This window comes from Quercus lobata, chromosome 9, assembly GCF_001633185.2.
Source record: "Quercus lobata isolate SW786 chromosome 9, ValleyOak3.0 Primary Assembly, whole genome shotgun sequence".
Lineage (NCBI taxonomy): Eukaryota > Viridiplantae > Streptophyta > Magnoliopsida > Fagales > Fagaceae > Quercus > Quercus lobata.
The window spans coordinates 51,207,727-51,227,149 of record NC_044912.1 but is presented as its reverse complement, the minus strand read 5'-3'; the positions used below and the strand labels follow the sequence as shown (position 1 = coordinate 51,227,149).

The window sequence follows — 19,423 nt, the reverse complement described above, 5'->3', positions numbered from 1 at the left end:
AAGACTGATTTGATGGATGAATACTTTGGTCACATTTTTGGGTGTCTTATGCTATTTTGGCATACCTAATGCAAATGCTAACCTAAAAGGTTTGCCTGGGAACCTGATAACCAATACGGCAATACCCACCAGAGTACATCACATCCTCACCAACAGACTTCATTGCCCTTAAAACGGACAGTCCAGGTAAGAAAAAAAAAATTCAATTCTAGCATTTAATTGACAAAAAGCTTTATGAATTTTGTGAGTATATACACGTGATAATCTCCTTGCATACTAAGAACATTACTAGTCTCTATAGGACTAGCTGCAAATTCATCAATTGAACAGGAAATTACTGAGATAAAGAAACTGACTTTGTCAAAATTTGTCTACAGAAGCCATTTCGAAAGGGCTGGAAGACAGGCACCAAAAACATTATTATTAAAATATAAGAGTTCAAGGTACAAGATAAGATATTTTCAAGATTCTTCTTTGTTTAGTTTGCCAATTGCCCTCTGCGCATAGAGCTGTTGTTCTCGGGCTTGTTTTGCAGCAATGGCTTCCTCATCAAGTACTTGGATGGGGGACCACTCCGGGAATTTCAACCAGCCATCCTTCTTCTGTGTACTGTCATTACCCAATATAGATTCACTGTAATTTCTCAAGGCAGGTTCTAGTTTAAGCGCAGTAAAATCTGCTGCAGTCCCCGCAATAGCAAAGATGATAGAGTAACGGATAGCACCAGGTCGACCACCTAACATGCCAAAGAAAAACAAATTTAATTAAGAAAGGGACACAGTAAAATTATTAGCCTCTTATTGCTTTGGTTGCAGCAAGCTCAGAGTTGCAATACAGACATCCCTGCACAACCAGACACACCCCCTGGCAGGTGAGAGAGAGTCTTAGAATTTAACCTTGAAGACGCCCAAGAAGAGCACCAGTTCCGAAACCCGCAATTGCAGAGCTCAATAGATCATTAGGTTCTGTTTTCCTAGCTGCTCTCACAAATTCACGTGCTCCTGTAAAATTGGAAATTTTTAATTAAATTAATTCTCAGACAAAATTGTCTCCAAAACTATGGTGATCCTTCAATCAATTTCCATTGTCATTCTTCATCATTGCCATTTTTTGCAGCCAAAGACTGTCTTTGGTTGCCTTGCATTTTCTTGAGATGCAATCATATGTGAGTCTCTGAAAAAGGTGGACAACTACTACAATAATGCATGCATCCACAGATAATTTTTTTCAGATTACTGTCATATATGCCTTGATCCTGAATCTTGACAACAAAGCACAAAGAATCCAAGTGATGCAGTTGGCAGCATGATTAAGTGGAAAGATATTGAAGCCTTAGCCACAAGAAAAGGCAAACATAGGAAAAACCCAGTTCTTGGGTGCCAATCTAACAAAACTCTAAGTTCACAATAGAACTTACTATCCAAAGTCATATAACGTAAAGAAGTCAAAGTTTATTAATATTTTCATACAATATGTCTATATCAAAACAAAACTCTAATGATCACCTGTTTTACTATCCCGGAATACATGAATCCCTGTTTTCAGGCCCTTTTTTTTTTTTTTTTTTTTTTTTTTTTTTTTTTTTTTCCATCTTAATGATCTACCTAGATTGATTCATTCAAATTTTCTTGCTTAGATATTCACAAGGAAGCAATCAAGAAAAACTTTGAACCACAACTCATTCAAGAGAACAGGATGTCAACAAAATAAATGATTCTAGGGGAATGATAATGAAGACATATAGGCAGTTCTTAGATTGTATGACCACTAAAAACTTTATATTTTGATTGAAGACTCAAAGAGAAGTGATGTTTCACAACCAAATAGGCAGCCACATGCTTCTCAAACAGTAATCGGTATGCTGAAATACACTCATCTGTTTACCTTATTAAAACTAAATGCATAATTCCTGTACTTGTGCAATAGTTAGTGTTGTCAATATTTATTCATCATATATCTCACAATGACAAAAAATGTTCCAAACTGCCTTGTGGTATATTAGATATGCAAAAAATAACTGTCAAAAATTCCAAATTGAGTGTCCTACAATTCCCATTGGAAACACTACCAAAATCATATGTTATCTTCCCCAATCCCACAGCTGTAATCCGTTTCTTTTTTCAGAATAGATCACATAGATTCTTCAAATCAGTGCACACCACATTTCTAGTCTTGAAAAAGTAGTACTCTAGCATAGGTTCTCAAAAAGAACTACCAGCGGTTCAGCCAATAAAAAGAAAAAAGAAGAAGAAGAAGTAACTGCCAACAGTCTCACACCTTAAACCAACCCACTTATCAGGTAAGTCCTTTTTTTTTCTTTTTTCTTTTTTTGTGGGGGGGGGGGGGGGGGAGAGGGGAGAAGAGGGGCCAAAATGAGGTAAGTCTTTAGTTCTAGCATATTCTTAGCATATAAGCCTAGGAATTGGCTTCAACATGATGTCTACATTATGCTTTTAAACACAAGGAAAGCTATAGATGCTCTATCTTATTTTAGTTTAAAAAAAATAAGAATTTCTATTTTAAAAAATGGAAGCTCTGAAGGAGAAGCTTCCAAGAACTTACAATCAAAAGTGTAAGGTATCACAAAATCAACTATAGATTTACATACACAACTACCAATTACAGCCCTATAATTTTTTTCCATATAACCCAGAGCTAGAGGTCATTGCTATTATATCCCCATATTTTATATCAAAAGATATTCTAGAATTCTCAATTGCTTCAAAAGAAACTCAAAATCATAAAGTCTGTTTACAAAAAAACTGACGACCCAGCAGCTTAAGATTTGAGGTTCTAGGCATTGACTAGTTGTTGGGTAAATCTAATAAAACACATTGGTGACCAAAGAATATTCACTACCTCCAAACTGACAAAAAGACCATTTATCTCTGCTTGAAATGCAAGATGCAGTGCTTTTGACAATGTGAATTCATCAAGGGACAAAATTTCAGCAGTAGCAACACCAAAACAGTTCATGCTTGCATCAAGGCATTGAAGAAAATGGTATACTCCATCACAATTAATGATGTAAGATTTGCTACACACATATGAAATGACTTCATTTTAATTTGTAATGTATAAGATGATGATTCCCATGTAATATAATGACACTAAACTCTAAGTGGAAGACAATTGTATGTAGCAATTGAAATTTCATGGGATTTCAAAATAGCCTTAATGAATGAACAAAAAAAAAAAAAACTAAACAAACAAAGTGAGAGACTGAAACTTCAACACAATCACATGACTGAAAGTTTTATGAAGCAGAGATTTTTATTACCGCAATAGCAACCGGTAACAATGGCCAGATTAGTAGCATAAGTAGCACAAATCTTTGCTAGACCATGAACGTTTCGATGCTTTGACACCAACCCAACTCCTCCACCAACAATCCCTGCCCAAATCCAAAAAAAACAGGTCAATTTCTCAAATTGTCAACACCAAATAAATTCCTTTACTTTGAGCCTAAGTCCCTAAACCCAACTGAACCCAGTATAGCAAATTGGTTTAGAAATGTTTCACTTGTTTTCAAGTAAACAGAAATATAAAACTTAAATTCAATACCAAATAAACTCCCTTTAATCTGAGCCTAATTCCCTAAACCCAACTGAACCCAGTTTAGCAAATTGGATTAGAAATAATTGGTTTTCCTTGTTTTCAAGTAAAAAGCAACAAAAACTTCCATTCACTACCAAAAAAATTTCATTTACTCTGAGCCTAATAACCTAAACCCATCTGAACCCAGTGTCGCAACTTGGTTTAAAAAAATGGGTTTCACTTATTTTCAAGTAAACGGAAACATAAAACTTAAATTCAATACCAAATACATTCCCTCTACTATGAGCCTCACTCCCCAAACCCAACTGAACTATAGCAAATTGGTTTAGAAATAATGGGTTTCGCCTTTTTTCAGGTAAATAGAAACATAAAACTTTAAATTCAATACCTACACTCCCTTTACTCTGAGCCTCACTCCCCAAACCCAACTGAACCCAGTATAGCAAATTGGTTTAGAAATAATGGGTTTCTCTTGTTTTCACTAAAGAGCAACATAAAACTTAAGAAATGAGAATTTTTTTCTTCTAGTTTCCTATGTTTTTCTCTGATTCCTCAGCAACCAAACAGATGGGTAATAAATGAAATGAGACCTGCTAGGAGAGTAGGGATGAAGATGCGCTCTTTCCAGCTGTCAGTGGACGAAGATGGAGGCTCTCCTTCTAGGATTTTTGGATCTCCAGAAGCCATTTTTTTTTTTTTTGGTTGTTGTTGCGGTGGGTTTGGGTTTAAGCTTCGGCGATGAAATGAATATATTGGCACTTGGCAGTGAAAGTTGTAAACAGTGTAGCGGTAGATATAGCGGGGCTGGTTCTAGCCTTGACTCTCGGGCAGCCGAACACCCAAACCAAGCTGCTCCGTTTTGTTGATTTATTTTATTTATTTATTTTTTGCATTTAGCATTATTTTAAAAATATTTTAGTTAGTTGTCATATTTACAAAACTTTGTAGTAAACTAGTATCTTGAAATTTTAAAACTTGAGGTCAAAGGAACATATGTATAAAACTTGAGTTCAAAGGTGAAACTCGAGTTTCATGTGATGACAATCTGATGTAGGAAAAAATACACATGGAAAATCAAGTATTTAAAACTTGATTTCCTGTGTTCACCTGGGTTCCTTTCTTCTTCTTCTTCTTCCTCCCCCTATTCTTTCTATTCTTGTGAGTTCCTCTGTTCTTCTTCTTCCTCCATGGGTTCTTCTCTTCGTCTTCTTTTCTTTTTCAATTTCTTCAGATTTTCTTTTTCTTCAGACTCGAGTTCTGTGGCAAAAAAATCTCCATGTCAGCAATCAGAACTCGAGCCTCAAAGGCTTGAGATGCTTCTCTCCTCAATTCTTTCTAACGTGTGCTAACTAACGACATAGTGTGACAAACTTATGCTACTTTGCAAATTACCCCTGGTTTTGTTTGTCTTTTTTTTTTTTTAAATGATCTGTTTGTCTTTTTGTTAATAGAACGCACTACATTTTTCACAACTACTCATATCATAGCATATAGTGTTATACTTATGGGTGTCCATTGGTTGGTCCTGGTTGGGTTTGTGCCCAATCCGCGACCGACCTGACCAAATCGGGTGGAGAACTTTCATACCCGTTGCTGATTGGTGAGGGAGTTAGTTCAAAGTGGTCAGATAAATATGCATTGGGTGGCGGTCGGTTTGCTCCAAACCGTCAACAGTGGAGAAACGGCCAAAAAACACTCCAAATCCGATGAGATTTCTACCAAATCTAGCGAGATTTTGTCGGATTTGGTGAGATTTTGCTAGATATGGTGAGATTTCCACCAAATTTGGCGAAGATCTCACCAGATTTGCAGGAAATCTAGGTTGATCTGATGAAATTTCACCAAATAATCGCTGGAAAATGCTTAGAGTTGTCAGATTTTTCGGGGTTTTACGGTTGAGTTGGGTGAATCAAGTTTTAGAGAAGAGAACCCATCAACCAACTCACTGGAGTCGGTTTCTGAAGTTTGAAACCAACCTCGGACCGCCGAATGTCTTAAATTGGTTGTGAGTGGATTGGTTTCAGCAAGTAGGTTGGGTCTGACGAGTGGGTGGACACCCCTAGTTATTCTATATCTTAGAAGTTGTGGTTGTGCTAAGTAGACACTCTACTTGATTATCAAATTAATCTATAGTATCTATTTACTTATTTATTATTATCTACATTTTATTGACTTATGAGTTGTTCTTATTAACTTCAGATAATTACTAATAATTTTTTTACAAAGTTTGGCTCTCAACAAGTTTAGAGCTATTCCATGATGATTTATAAGACTATTCATGCGTGTTACTTAAACAAGTAACATGACTCATTAAATAAGTTATTTGACTAAAACCATGCATGAATGGTCTTTTTAGTCGCCACATAATAGATTAGAGTAAGATAGTTCTAAATACGTTTGAAGCCAAACTTTTTCTTAATTTTTTTAACGTGATTTTTTTATTAAAATTATTATTTGATAGGATAATGGCAAATATTAAGTACTAATAGTTTTTGATTGACATGAAAGAAATCGTTTTCACTTTTTTTTTTTTTTTTTTTTGTGTGTTAAATATGAAATAAAATAAACAAATGTTAACCCAGCTTCAAGCTTGATAAAAAAAAAAAAAAATGAACTCCATTGATTTTGAATTTGAACTCTAAAATAGAAAATGTAGCATCCGGCACCTAAAGGATATCAAAGCCATATTAGAGGCGATTAAATATTGATAAATGGAAGTGTATTTAGCCAATTTTTCTTCATTTGATTACATTTTCTATATGTTGGTATACAAGTAATTTTGTTTCATTTAGATTACGAACAAAGTGTTTGAGATTGGGGTCTAGTGGGGTTTGGTGGTGAGAATGTAGTGGTTGAGGAAGTGTTCAGTTTTAGAAATAAAGTCTACATTTTATCTAGATGTTATTTTATTATTTTAAATATTAAATTTATAATATGGTATAAACTCCTAGAAATTTCTAATAACTATGTAATTACAATATATATATATATATATATTAGTAAAGAAAATCCACTCAATAGTTGGAAACTACTTCTAAGATAAGGAAAAATTAAAATTATAAAATATGAATTAAGAAAATTAAGTTTCAAAACATTCAATAATATTATGGGAAACATCATTAATACTATATAACAAAATGATTATTATATATGGGTCTTAAAAAAAAAATTTATTTTCAAATGAAATTACCAAGTATCCGCGCATTGCGCGGGAAATTATCTAGTATTCTCTAATTTTAAGGTATTTATTTTAAGCAAAACTTAAAAAAAAAAAAAAAAAAAAAAAAAAAAAAAAAAAAAAAAAAAAAAAAAAAAAAAAAAACACACACACACACACACCAACTTCCCAAATTTCCAACTTGTGGAGCAGTTCAAAGAGAACGAAAAAATGCTGTTTAATCCCGCAAAATGACAAAGAAACAAAAGAATGGCAGTAGTCAATAGGAAATCAAATAGGAAGTTTGTACTTATAAGCTGAAAAATATAGTGATCCTTATTATAGAACTTAATTTGTTTGTGTATATATATTTGGAACAGTTCAAAAGCGGATGAACAAATGCACGTCCCCACGTTTAAGTATTGCAAAGGAGACGGCCAAAGCTAGCTATTACATCTCATGGCGCCGCCTTGTGGAAGTGGGAGGAGGTGGTTAAGGGCAGTAAAGATAACCTTGTGCTTATTTTTTCTCATACCAATGGAAGCAACTGGAATTAGAAACACTGACACTATCTTTGGTCTCAAACAAAAATTGGAAGTTCAGCCGCAACTGAAGAGACTTAACAAGCCTGCTCTTAAATCCATCAAGGTGTACTTCGTATAACATGTTTCTTAATTTTATATATTCCCACCTTTTTTCTCTTTGGGGTAAGTAAAGCTTATGATCTATATCGTATTTTCAGCTTTAATCTTAGAAGAATCATTTACTTTTGTGGGTTGTGGTGTCTCCATGACTCCCAAGTACAATAGGAGTGTAATTTTATTACAACACTAAGAATTCAGATTGATATCTATGTGTGTGATAAGAAAATGTATCTAATACAGAGTCCGGATGGAGATATAATCGACTGCGTACATATCAAAAACCAGCCAGCTTTTGATCATCCTTGGTTAAAAAATCACACAATTCAGATGACTAGTTTAATTAATTAACTACATTTCATTTGGTATCACGAATAATTTGATACGTATTGTAATTGGTATGGGCCGGGTTTGCGTTGGTATCTATGCCAAATGCCATAGATTAGACCAGGTTCTCACCCAAAAGGGCTTTCATTCGATGAGAGCAACAATGTCTCTTCAAACTCCAAGCCTGAAATTACTCAGCTATGGCACTTGAATGGAAGGTGCCCAGGAGGAACCATTCGCATAAGAAGAACAAAAGAAGAAGATTTATTAAGGGTAAGCTCTGCAGCAAATTATGGAAGGAAAAAACACTATACCACCCTTAATGTTGACGAGGGTGATTTGCATGAGGTACAACTCAATTTTTAACCAATATTTATTAATAGATTTGCGGTCAATGATATCTACTAAAATGAAGGACTCAAGTCGACACTCACAACCTTTATTTTTCTGGATGAGTTTCTAGTATGCATTAGTTTATGAGAGAGGAGATAAGTATTATGGAGCTCAGGCAACCATGAACGTGTGGAATCCCCAAACCCAAATAAGAAACGAGTTCACCTTGTCTCAATTCTGGATCACAGGTGGTGGTTTTGGTAATATTAATACCATTGAAGCTGGCATGATGGTATATACAATTTCATCATCACCTTTTCTTTAGGCGCATGCAAAACATGTAATTACTAATAATTTCCATTTTTTTACAAAATTATTTGTGTGGACAAACAGGTCAACCCAGTTCTCTATGGAGATAACAAGACTAGAATCTTCACATTTTGGACTGTACGTGTTTTAATATTTGACTTCCATGCCAGCACCAGCCTGTTTATATTGTTTCATTTTTTAAAAGAGTATTTATTTTTTTATCATGGCTGCAGACTGATTCATATAAAAAAACTGGTTGCTACAATCTGTTGTGCCCTGGCTTTGTTCAAGTTGACAATCAGATTGCGTTGGGTGCATGCCTTAGCCATATTTCCATCTATGGTGGTAACCAATATGAACTCAATTTCAATGTCTGGAAGGTAGAACAATATTTCTATTTAATTACTGTATCAAATACCTCTAATTTTTGGATACACATATATAATCATATCATATGTAATTTTTTTTTTCTCGGGAAAAAATTCATAGTACAAATGATATAGATGTGTTTGAAATTCTTCTGGTTTTAGTTCAAATAGTGTATGTTTGAAATTCTGATTGCTTGATTTATGTATTTTTATATACAACTTTTTAATTTAAAGTTTCAATTTTTTCTATACACAATTTATTTTTACCTAACTTATTTTTAAGACGGAAAATTTAAGTGTCTAGTTGTTCTGCACAAGATAGTTCATTTTTTTCCTCTTTCATTAGAAATATATTACACAAAAACGTAATGCTTTACCTATAGGTTTTTATTGTCACTCACGTAACTTTTTACATTCATTCTTTCACATTTATTTTTATGTTTTAAATATAGATATATTTTTTAATCTTTTTTAGATGTGTATATTGTCACTTCAATTATTAGCATATGTGCAAGTAACTAAACAAGTGAAAGAATAGTTAGTCTTTACGCCTTCTTTTATCATTCAAAATATTATAAACTGATTTGCATGACATATATGTACAATGAGGTAGGACGATAAAGATGGAAACTGGTGGTTGCAACTTAGGGGTACCAGTAATTATCAATTGGGATATTGGCCATCCTCCCTATTCACGATCCTGTCTGATAGCGCTTCAGAGATTCAATGGGGAGGAGAGGTGATAAACACACATCAAGATGGGAAGCACACGACAACACAAATGGGTAGCGGCCATTTCCCTGAAGAAGGCTTTGGCAAGGCTAGTTATTTCAAGTTTCTCAAAGTTAATGATGGTACAAAAGCTCTCAGGGATCCCAAGGACACGGGCATAATCATTACACAACCCAATTGCTATGATATCCTAAATAGTGGAAGCTCCTTCTACTATGGTGGTCCTGGTAGAGACCCCAAATGTCCATGAACATTTTGATTATTGTTTCAAAATTAATGAGAAGAGTGAAAAATAAGAAGAGGAGAATTATTTTCTTCTTCTCTTCATGTCACACCAAATGTACCTACAAGCCATATGTGAAAACTATTTGATCTAATAATGAAAATAAAGATATACTCTATGGAGTAGTAAAATTTTGAAATTATGTAATTTAATATAGTGGAAGTTGAGATGCATGAAATATAGACAATAAAGTGTTCATTTCTGCTTTTGTACTAAGTGTTATGAATGAACATGTAAGAGAATTCCTCTTACATGTCCATTCATAATACTTAGTACAAAATGGATATGTGACACAAAATTAGATAGCTGTGGGGCCCAATAATTTTTGGGCCAGCTCCATTTATCCGTTGGGGCCCAAAGGCCCAAGCCGAGGAAGGTTATGGCCCAGGCACAGTAATGCAAGTACAAAATAGCATTGGGATACAGCCGAGGATAATTTAGTCCTCGGCCAGTCCAAAGTCTCCTCGGAAGAAAGGGCAAAAATGGTATAGAAACAACTTGGGAAAAAATCTAAAATATCTGTGCCAATAGAAAAGGGTATGCTGGAAAGTGTAACGACCAGGGAAAACTGCCCTTACTGCCATTTAATACTCTGCACCTGACAAAGCCATACTCTCCATCTTTTTCAACCACCCCCAACCACTCCGAGTATGGGCTGATGGGACAAGTATCAGTCTTGGAATGTCGATCCTACACGTGGACGAAGGATAAAAAAACACAGACTAGTATAAAAGGGAAAGTAAGTACTTCATAGAAGGGGCTGGGAAAAATGGCCAAAAACCAGAGCCTCCCAGCCCGCCTCCAGGAGAAAGACTCCAAGGGCGAAATCAACTTAACCAGGCATGAACACCACGAAAAACCCACCGCCTGGTGACCAAGGCCTAGCCTTTCAAACCCATGCTCTACAAATGATATTGTTTGGGCCTTTTTACGAGCGAGCCCAACACCGTTGCGGTTCGTTACGAATCGTGTCCTTACAATTGGCGCCGTCTGTGGGAAAGGCTTGTGTGTTGGCATAGGCGGTAGATCGAGAGAGTTCCTTGGTCATTTCTAACGGCTGGTTATTGAGTTCTAGTTTAAAGTTCCGCTAGGGGCTATGATTCTTGACTAGGGGCTACGCTTGATAGCGTCAATCGTGTGGATGGTTCTAGGGGCTGGGCCGAGGAGCTAATTCCCCTAAAGCCAAGGTCCCACGCCAAAAGAAAACTGAGTTTTGGACAGAACCAAGGTATTGTATGGTCCTCGGACTCAAACCTATGGGGAAACCAACTACTTGGATGAGAAAACTGAGTTTTGGACAGAACCAAGGTATTGTATGGTTCTCGAACTCAAACCTATGGGGAAACCAACTACTTGGATGAGAAAACTGAGTTTTGGACAGAACCAAGGTATTGTATGGTCCTCGGACTCAAACCTATGGGGAAACCAACTACTTGGATGAGAAAACTGAGTTTTGGACAGAACCAAGGCATTGCATGGTCCTCGGACTCAAACCTATGGGGAAACCAACTACTTGGATGAGAAAACTGAGTTTTGGACAGAACCAAGGTATTATATGGTCCTCGGACTCAAACCTATGGGGAAACCAACTACTTGGATGAGAAAACTAAGTTTTGGACAGAACCAAGGTATTGTATGGTCCTCGGACTCAAACCTATGGGGAAACCAGCTACTTGGATGAGAAAACTGAGTTTTGGACAGACCCAAGGTATTGTATGGTCCTCGGACTCAAACCTATGGGGAAACCAACTACTTGGGTGACAAAACTGAGTTTTGGACAGACCCAAGGTATTGTATGGTCCTCGGACTCAAACCTATGGGGAAACCAACTACTTGGGTGAGAAAACTGAGTTTTGGACAGACCCAAGATATTGTATGGTCCTCGGACTCAAACCTATGGGGAAACCAACTACTTGGATGAGGTATTGTATGGTCCTCGGACTTAACCCTATGGGGGAAATCGAGTTTTCGAAGAAAAACTGAGTTTCGTAAGGTCGACTACTTAATAAAAATTCTAAGTTACTCAGTCCTCGGCTCAAATACTATAAAAGGTTAAAACTATTAAAAGTGTTAAGAAGATGGTGAAACGCCCCACTATTCAGCAACCTAGAGGGGCTGTTCATTTTTGCGGGTGGTATGTCTTCGGATGGTTACTTCCTACATCGCATCGAGCATTCAGTTGTCATCTCTGTTATTTTTGGGGTAAGTGTTGTTTTCGCAGGTCGGCATTGTTGTGCCAAACAACTCTATTAAAGTTATGATAATATCTTTTCCTTAGCAAATATTTTGACCCTAGGTGTCATTAATTCAATGCTATATTATTGTGTCGAACAACACTCGCAAGTTCATAATAGCGCCTTTCTCTTTGATAAGGGATTACAGCCCCAAGTATTGTACTCTAAGGTCGGCGGTATTGTGCCAGGCCGACTCAGTAAGCTTATCATAATGTCCTTTCTTTTTCTGCCCAATAGGAGTTTCAGCCCTAAGTATCACTTGTTCGATTTAGTATTATTAAGCCGGATTGTTTCTATAAACACAGAGCAAGATCTTTTTATTAACTAGGACTTTGGTCCTAGACGTCGGTCAAAGTTTAAAAATAAAAAGAATTTGCAAGATTGTACGTCTATTCACCGCGTTATCATTTCGGAAATATAGAGATAGAACATGTGAAGTAAAGTAATAACAATTTTTATTAATATAAAGATGTATTACAACGTACAAAAAGGGGCTTAAACAAGCTTATACAAAAGGTGGATTACCAAAACAATAAAAAAAAAAAAAAACAATACAGACAAGTAAACAGTCAGATGCCTTTTTAAACTCGTCTCCGAAGTCCTTCTAAACTCTGCCCCAGTAGTGCCCATATCGAGAGAAGGACCTTCTTCAAAAGAAGATGGAGGAGATGAATGAAAAGAAGGAGGAGAAGAAGAGGGAGGAGATGAAAGGAAAGAAAGAGGAGAAAAAGAGGGAGAAGGAAAAGCACCAGGATGGATCTGGTGGTGGAAAGAAGAAGAAAGAGAGGTAAAAGGAGACACCAGTGAACGAAGAGAGGAAGAAGCAGGGGCACTTAGTCCCTACCTCAGTCCTGACTCCTAACACACTGGTGCCATGTTAGTTATGCTCATGAGAGAGCGGCTGGTACTGATAATGGGTGTCCTCGGCTCAGTCACGCCGAAAGTTTGACGTGACGAGCCCCTGCTTCGAATTTTGGCTGAAAGAAAGGTGAAACAGATCTTGAGTCTCCGCCATCCCTGCCCTGACCGAGCCATTTCGAGCTTTATTAGAACATGGTGTTTTCGGGAGGGGTATGGTTCCTTCATTACTTATTATTATGGTGAACGTATCACAATTTAATGTATAACTAGCGGGTAAAGTAAACTCTAGAGGAGGCTAAGGATTTCAGATCTCAGAAGGATTAAAAGGCTCTCTGTACAAGAGCAATAGCCTCCTACTTTTCTTCTTATATGAAGGCCAAAACGGAAGGTATTTAATTTATCCAGATTTCCAAGAGAATTTGTAAACGAGGATGTACCCGTTTCACTTCCCCACATCATCAAACAAACCATCGAATTTAAGTAGTCTCGTAAATAGAAGTCATTAAAGGCGCGTTTCGGATAATTAAACGGCGAGAACGCGTCAGGAGTAAATTCAAAGGAACGTCTCGTAGACCTGTACTTTTCCTGGGCAGATGGATAACGGCCAACATTAATGAAAGGCTGAATTAAATAAGCCATAATAAAGGCTCAGTATTACCAAAACCCTTCTCTCCAACCAAGAGGTCGGACAGTAGGGTTTTGAGGGGCTATTGTGGGGCCCAACAATTTTTGGGCCAGCTCCATTTATCCGTTGGGGCCCAAAGGCCCAAGCCGAGGAAGGTTATGACCCAGGCACAGTAATGCAAGTACAAAATAGCATTGGGTTACAGCCGAGGATAATTTAGTCCTCGGCCAGTCCAAAGTCTCCTCGGAAGAAAGGGCAAAAATGGTATAAAAACAACTTGGGAAAAAATCTAAAATATCTATGCCAATAGAAAAGGGTATGCTGGAAAGTGTAACGACCAGGGAAAGCTGCCCTTACTGCCATTCAATACTCTGCACCTGACAAAGCCATACTCTCCATCTTTTTCAACCACCCCCAACCACTCCGAGTATGGGCTGATGGGACAAGTATCAGTCTTGGAATGTCGATCCTACACGTGGACGAAGGATAAAAAAACACAGACTAGTATAAAAGGGAAAGTAAGTACTTCATAGAAGGGGCTGGGAAAAATGGCCAAAAACTAGAGCCTCCCAGCCCGCCTCCAGGAGAAAGACTCCAGGGGCGAAATCAACTTAACCAGGCATGAACACCACGAAAAACCCACCGCCTGGTGACCAAGGCCTAACCTTTCAAATCCATGCTCTACAAATGATATTGTTTGGGCCTTTTTACAAGCGAGCCCAACACCGTTGCGGTTTGTTACGAATCATGTCCTTACAATAGCAATTAGAAATTAATTTGAATTTAACTTCAATATATATAAAAGAAGATTTCTCTCTTTCAATTGGACTTTTATGTGGTTCAAAAATACCCTCATTAATAAAGGTAATTTAAGTTAGAAATGGAGTCATAAATGTCAAAAAACAAATTTTATTTTGAATTTAAAAAGAAAACTGTTAAAATTTAGAATTTTTTTCTCTTTACGTTCAAAAAAGAAATTATTGTTACTACTTATTTCAAAAGTTTATCATTTTTATTTGTTTGAAAAACAAAAAAAATATATTTCTAAATTATAATATATGCAAATTATTAACTTTTATCCAAAAAAAAAAAGATTTTGAGCACTCGCATAACTTTTATCCAAAAAAACTAAAAGAGACTCGGAGGCTAGTATAATATAATATAATTCTATGAGTTCATTATCAAAACTGTATTGTGCATTAGCCTTCAACTAATTTATATGAAAATCAACAAGGCTACAAACTAAAGTTAAGTGACACAAAAATAAATGAAAATCAAATGTTGTTGTAGGATCATGTGAAAATGATGTTGCCTATAAGTTGTGAAGAAATATTGTGCCCCTAACATGATTGTCATTTTTTTTTTAACTAACCATAGCAAATACACCTTGCAAGTTTCGACAACTTCTTTATTATCTCTTTTATTCCATTTAAATAAAAGTTAATCTCTTTCTCATCTTTTTCACCCAAACCACTTAAATTCGAGAGAGACGGAGAGATGGAGATTGAACTTCCCAATTATACATAGCATTCACATCAGTCTTCACCTAGACCATTTGATTGGACTCCCTCCTTGCTTTAGCCAAACATCAACTTCATCCCTATATCCCTTCCTCCACTAATGGCAACTTGGACCTGCGATTCCTCAAGAACAAGTCGCCACACCTTGTTTTTTGACTTTTTAGTGGTACAAAACACCATTTTTCAGTGGTGATGGTATTCACAGTATGGTTGATATGCCACAGTGGGAAAACAGGTTTTTTTTTTGGCATAATGGTAGAAAAAATGCAGTGTTTCTCACGTTTGGAATGAGCGGTTTTGGGAAAAAAAAAAAGGTAATAAATTTTATTATTTGTTTTATCACATTATTATTGCACATATTATTATTTTTTTTTTTACCGTTAAACTCACCAATCAAAATTCAGTGCAATTTCTCTTCAAATAAACATTTAATAAGTATGATTTAAATTTCAATAAATATCTAAATTGCAAAAATGTATCAGATTAAATTAGAAATGATTCATTTGTTATTTAAAATTTGTTAAAAAAAAAAAATTAACAGTTCTCATCTTATTCCCTTATATAAAAATTAGGTTAAAATGCAAATTGCAAATTCTAAGTTTGACTAAAATTAATTTCAAACTTCTAATTTTATTTTTGTTCAATTGAGTCATCTAAACTTCAAATTTATTCAATTTTGGCCTTTGTCCAATTCTGTTAAAAATTACTTGTCCTCGATGATTTCAACTTATAAGAAAATTAATGGATTTAGAGAGTATTTCTAAAATTTGAAAAGCAAACATTTTATCCTTATTCCAAGGGAATAAATTAAATGTTTTCTAACTTTGCTTCTCCATGCTTATGGTTACTTTAATCTTACCTATAGATATAAAATGTTTGCTTATTTTTTCTTTTTACCTTAAAATTTTCATTCATTTATTTATTTTCCTTTAAATTGATGCAGTGAAAAGAGAAATCAAAATATTGAGATTGTTGAAGCATCCTCATATAATTAGACTTTATGAGGTTATAGATACTCAAAAATGATCTATCTTGTGATGGAGTACGTCAAGTCTAGAGATCTCATTGATTACATGGAGGTGAAGGGAAAATTGTAGGAGGAAAAAGTTCGTAAAATTTTTTAGTAGGTAGGACTAGTTAATATTTTTTAGTTTCCTCCAACTTTTAGTTACTCTAATATTTAAAGTATGCTAATCCTTGTGTCTTGAAGTACATAATCTTTAGAGTGGAGCATTATCATGAGAATAAGGTGGTTCATAGAGACCTTAAGCTTGATAATTTGCTTTTGGATTGCAAATGGAATGTGAAGATTGTTAATTTTGGTCTTAGCAATATAATTTTAGGGTTTATGACATACTGTGGAAGTCCAAACTATTTTGCCCTAGAGGTATGGATATGTGGCATTTTTGTATAGGAAATTTAGGTAAAATTTTCATGATCATCTAATCGATTTCTATCTTTATCAATTTCTTTAGTAAATTTGGAAGAATTCTATGAGAAGATGCGGTATCATCCTATCTGCACTACTAATTAAGTGGCACCCTTCCATTTGTTACTCACGACAATCGTAATGTTTATAAGAAGATAACAATATTGCTAATATGTAACTAATGTTTAATTTTTTTATTATTAAAAAAATTAATGTTTAATATTTACTTAATAAAATTTCTACTATTTATTTTTTAAAAAGTTAACTACATATGATTGTATAGCTAAATTCAATTGAAAACACATTTAGGAAATAAAAAAACACTTAATTGCAAGCTGGTAAGTTAGATAAAAATTCTAAAACTATGTAATAATAATAAAAATTCATTTAGTTATTACTTTTTGATAAGATTATATATTATATAAGTTCATGACCAAAACTGTGCAATATATGGGCCTTCAACTAGTAACTCATTGTAATTGGTACATAATAAAGGGGATGTCAGTGAGGGACAAAGTGAAAATGGTGTTACTCATTGTAATTGGTGGACTTGATTGACGTTGCAAACTAAGAAATCGAACTTAAGAATTGGTTGCGTTGATGATGGTGGAGACGGTGATGAGTTGCGCCAACGAAATATGGAAGGGGAGAGAAGAACCAAGAGATGGAGGGTGATGAGCCTGAGGTTGAGTGACTGGCTAGGTTGTGGGAGAGAAGAGTTGAGAGTGAGAGACGGGAAGAAAGTATTGTGACTGAGAGATGGGGAGCAAGTGTAAAATGTTTTACCTTTGTTTTAAGTGTAAAATGTTTTACAAAATTTTGCTTTGATTTTACCTTTGACTGAAAATATTTTACATTTGACCAATTATTTTATTGCAAAACAAACAAGGTAAAATATGAAAATATTTTCCCGAAAATATTTTACTTTGAAACAAACAGAGCGTTAATCACAACTTGCAAACTTGATAAGTTGTAAAAAGAAAGTTGTCTCTAACATTACTGATGGAGTTGTTAATGACCTTTCATCATTCACATCAATCTCAACAAAATTTTCCTAAAATTTACTCCACTTTACTCTTCTTCTTTTTTTATTCCTTTCTATTTTTTAAAGATACTCAGAGTATTAGAACATTCACATTTGCTTTTACATCCATTAACTAAACTGTCTCTTGAAAATGTCACTTTTTTCCCTACATCTCATCCTTCATTTTGTAATACATTCTATTAAATATTCTAAGACATTTCTATTTTTTTCCCCACACTTCCCCTAACACCCAGTACACGGCCAACCATGCCCCAACGACCTATAACCAACGCCAATGATTTTAGATCAGCCAACAATCAGTGGTGCCCCACTGCCAAATTAATCACCACAGAACAGATGACAGTATGACACCCAACCGTCACGGCGTCACCCACTCCTCATGTCCAGCAACCCACAATTAGAAATGACAATTTAAACCCGCCTTGCCCTGCTAGTAAATGGGGCGGGGACAAGTGTTAACTCCTGGCCTTGAACATCTGTCCCATTTATATTTAAAAATTAAAAAAAAAAAATATACTTTTTATAGTATTTTTTATAAGACATATTTATGTTCTTAAACTTTCAAGCTTAAATTTATGACATCTTTTATTGTTGTATTATTGAATTTATATTTTTATGTTTAAGATTTAAATTATTGTCTTGTTTATGTTTGAATAGTTTTTATGTTTTTTAATACTTGAATTATATATTATTAAGCTTTCTGAAGGTTTGTATTGTTAGAACTTGATTTTTATGCTTTATGAGTATTAGCTTCATGCATGGTATACTATAAATCAAACTTTAATAAATTATTAAAAGAAAATGAATACAAGAGACAACTTGTATTGTTATTAATATTTTGCAATTTTTTTTTTTTATCAGTGATACAAAACTGGATGTCTTCTTCTTCTTTTTTATTATTTTTTTAAAATTTATTGATTTATAGATATAGTGTTGGTCGAATTGTTTAAAAAATGGATTTGGATTGGAGTGCCTGAGTGCTCGTAGCATTGGCAAAGGCAATAATTTAGATCTTAAACATAAAAATATAAATTCATAAAAACTAACATGTCTTTATATGCCATTAAACCTCTAAATTATCATGTCTTTTCATGTGAGCCACCAAATTAATTAATAAATTAATTTAGTCATACACCCTATGATGGAGATCGGTCATTCGAGCCAAGTATTATAGATAGTAGCTACCGTGCTAGTTGAAATTGCGATTATGGCTGCCAAATTGCAAACTATTGTATGACCCAACTAAATAAATTGATCACAACTAAACTTATAGTAAAATATACGACCCAACATGTTACTTGGATTGAATTGCTAAGTGCAAATCCTCTCACCAAATCCGATATATCTAACATTCATTTTTGATAATGAAAAAAGACAAACACTAACCTTAGAATCTACTCAATTGTTGTATCAAATTGTCAACAACAAAATCCATATCTTTATTTGAGGTGTTGATTGCTACTTGAATAAAACACACAAATCTACAGACACAGAGAGAAGGATGATCTCCCCCCTTATATTTACATATTGTACTTCACATTGGCAACACTGCCATATTTATAGATTTAGACATGGGTAGTAATTAGAAGTTATGGTTTATCACATATAAGAAACCAAGGGAGACAACTCTTGCTTAAGGACTCGACTGGGCCCAGTCTCATTAGGCATGAGGCAGCTATACATCTCTTACGGATCATACCTATTTTTCAAAAAGCTTGTATCTAGTTCTATTTTACAATTAGTATTATATTAGACATGATTTTACCTATTTCTTTACTGAATTTTTTGTTTTTTGTTACATCGATATTTGAGAGTATTGGATTTGAACTTGGATACCTTTTTATTTTTTATTTTTTTTTTAGTACCAGGTGCATTAGCTATTTGTTTGGTTGATATTTTTATAAAACTACTCTTAAGAAAACATTTGATTATCATGAACCGACTCCACTAAGTCCTCCCTCTTCCCCTCCCCCTTAAAACTCCCTTACCTGTCATAAGCCA

At 34.9% G+C, this 19,423-nt stretch overlaps 2 protein-coding genes across 2 annotated transcripts; one reads left to right on the top strand and one right to left on the bottom strand.

Annotated features, from left to right (window-relative positions):
- Positions 1 to 274: 274 nt before the first annotated feature.
- Positions 275 to 4,433, bottom strand: LOC115959073. The gene is made up of 4 exons (XM_031077372.1): positions 4,149 to 4,433; positions 3,281 to 3,394; positions 897 to 1,001; positions 275 to 736 (listed from the first exon to the last, which is right to left on the bottom strand). The coding sequence occupies exons 1-4, from the start codon at positions 4,243 to 4,245 to the stop codon at positions 462 to 464; spliced, it is 591 nt and encodes a 196-aa protein (XP_030933232.1). The 5' UTR covers positions 4,246 to 4,433; the 3' UTR covers positions 275 to 461.
- Positions 4,434 to 7,252: 2,819 nt separating this feature from the next.
- LOC115961961 lies at positions 7,253 to 9,675 on the top strand. The gene is made up of 7 exons (XM_031080845.1): positions 7,253 to 7,363; positions 7,600 to 7,689; positions 7,801 to 8,031; positions 8,147 to 8,308; positions 8,410 to 8,463; positions 8,559 to 8,705; positions 9,307 to 9,675. The coding sequence occupies exons 1-7, from the start codon at positions 7,253 to 7,255 to the stop codon at positions 9,673 to 9,675; spliced, it is 1,164 nt and encodes a 387-aa protein (XP_030936705.1).
- The last annotated feature ends 9,748 nt before the right edge of the window (positions 9,676 to 19,423 follow it).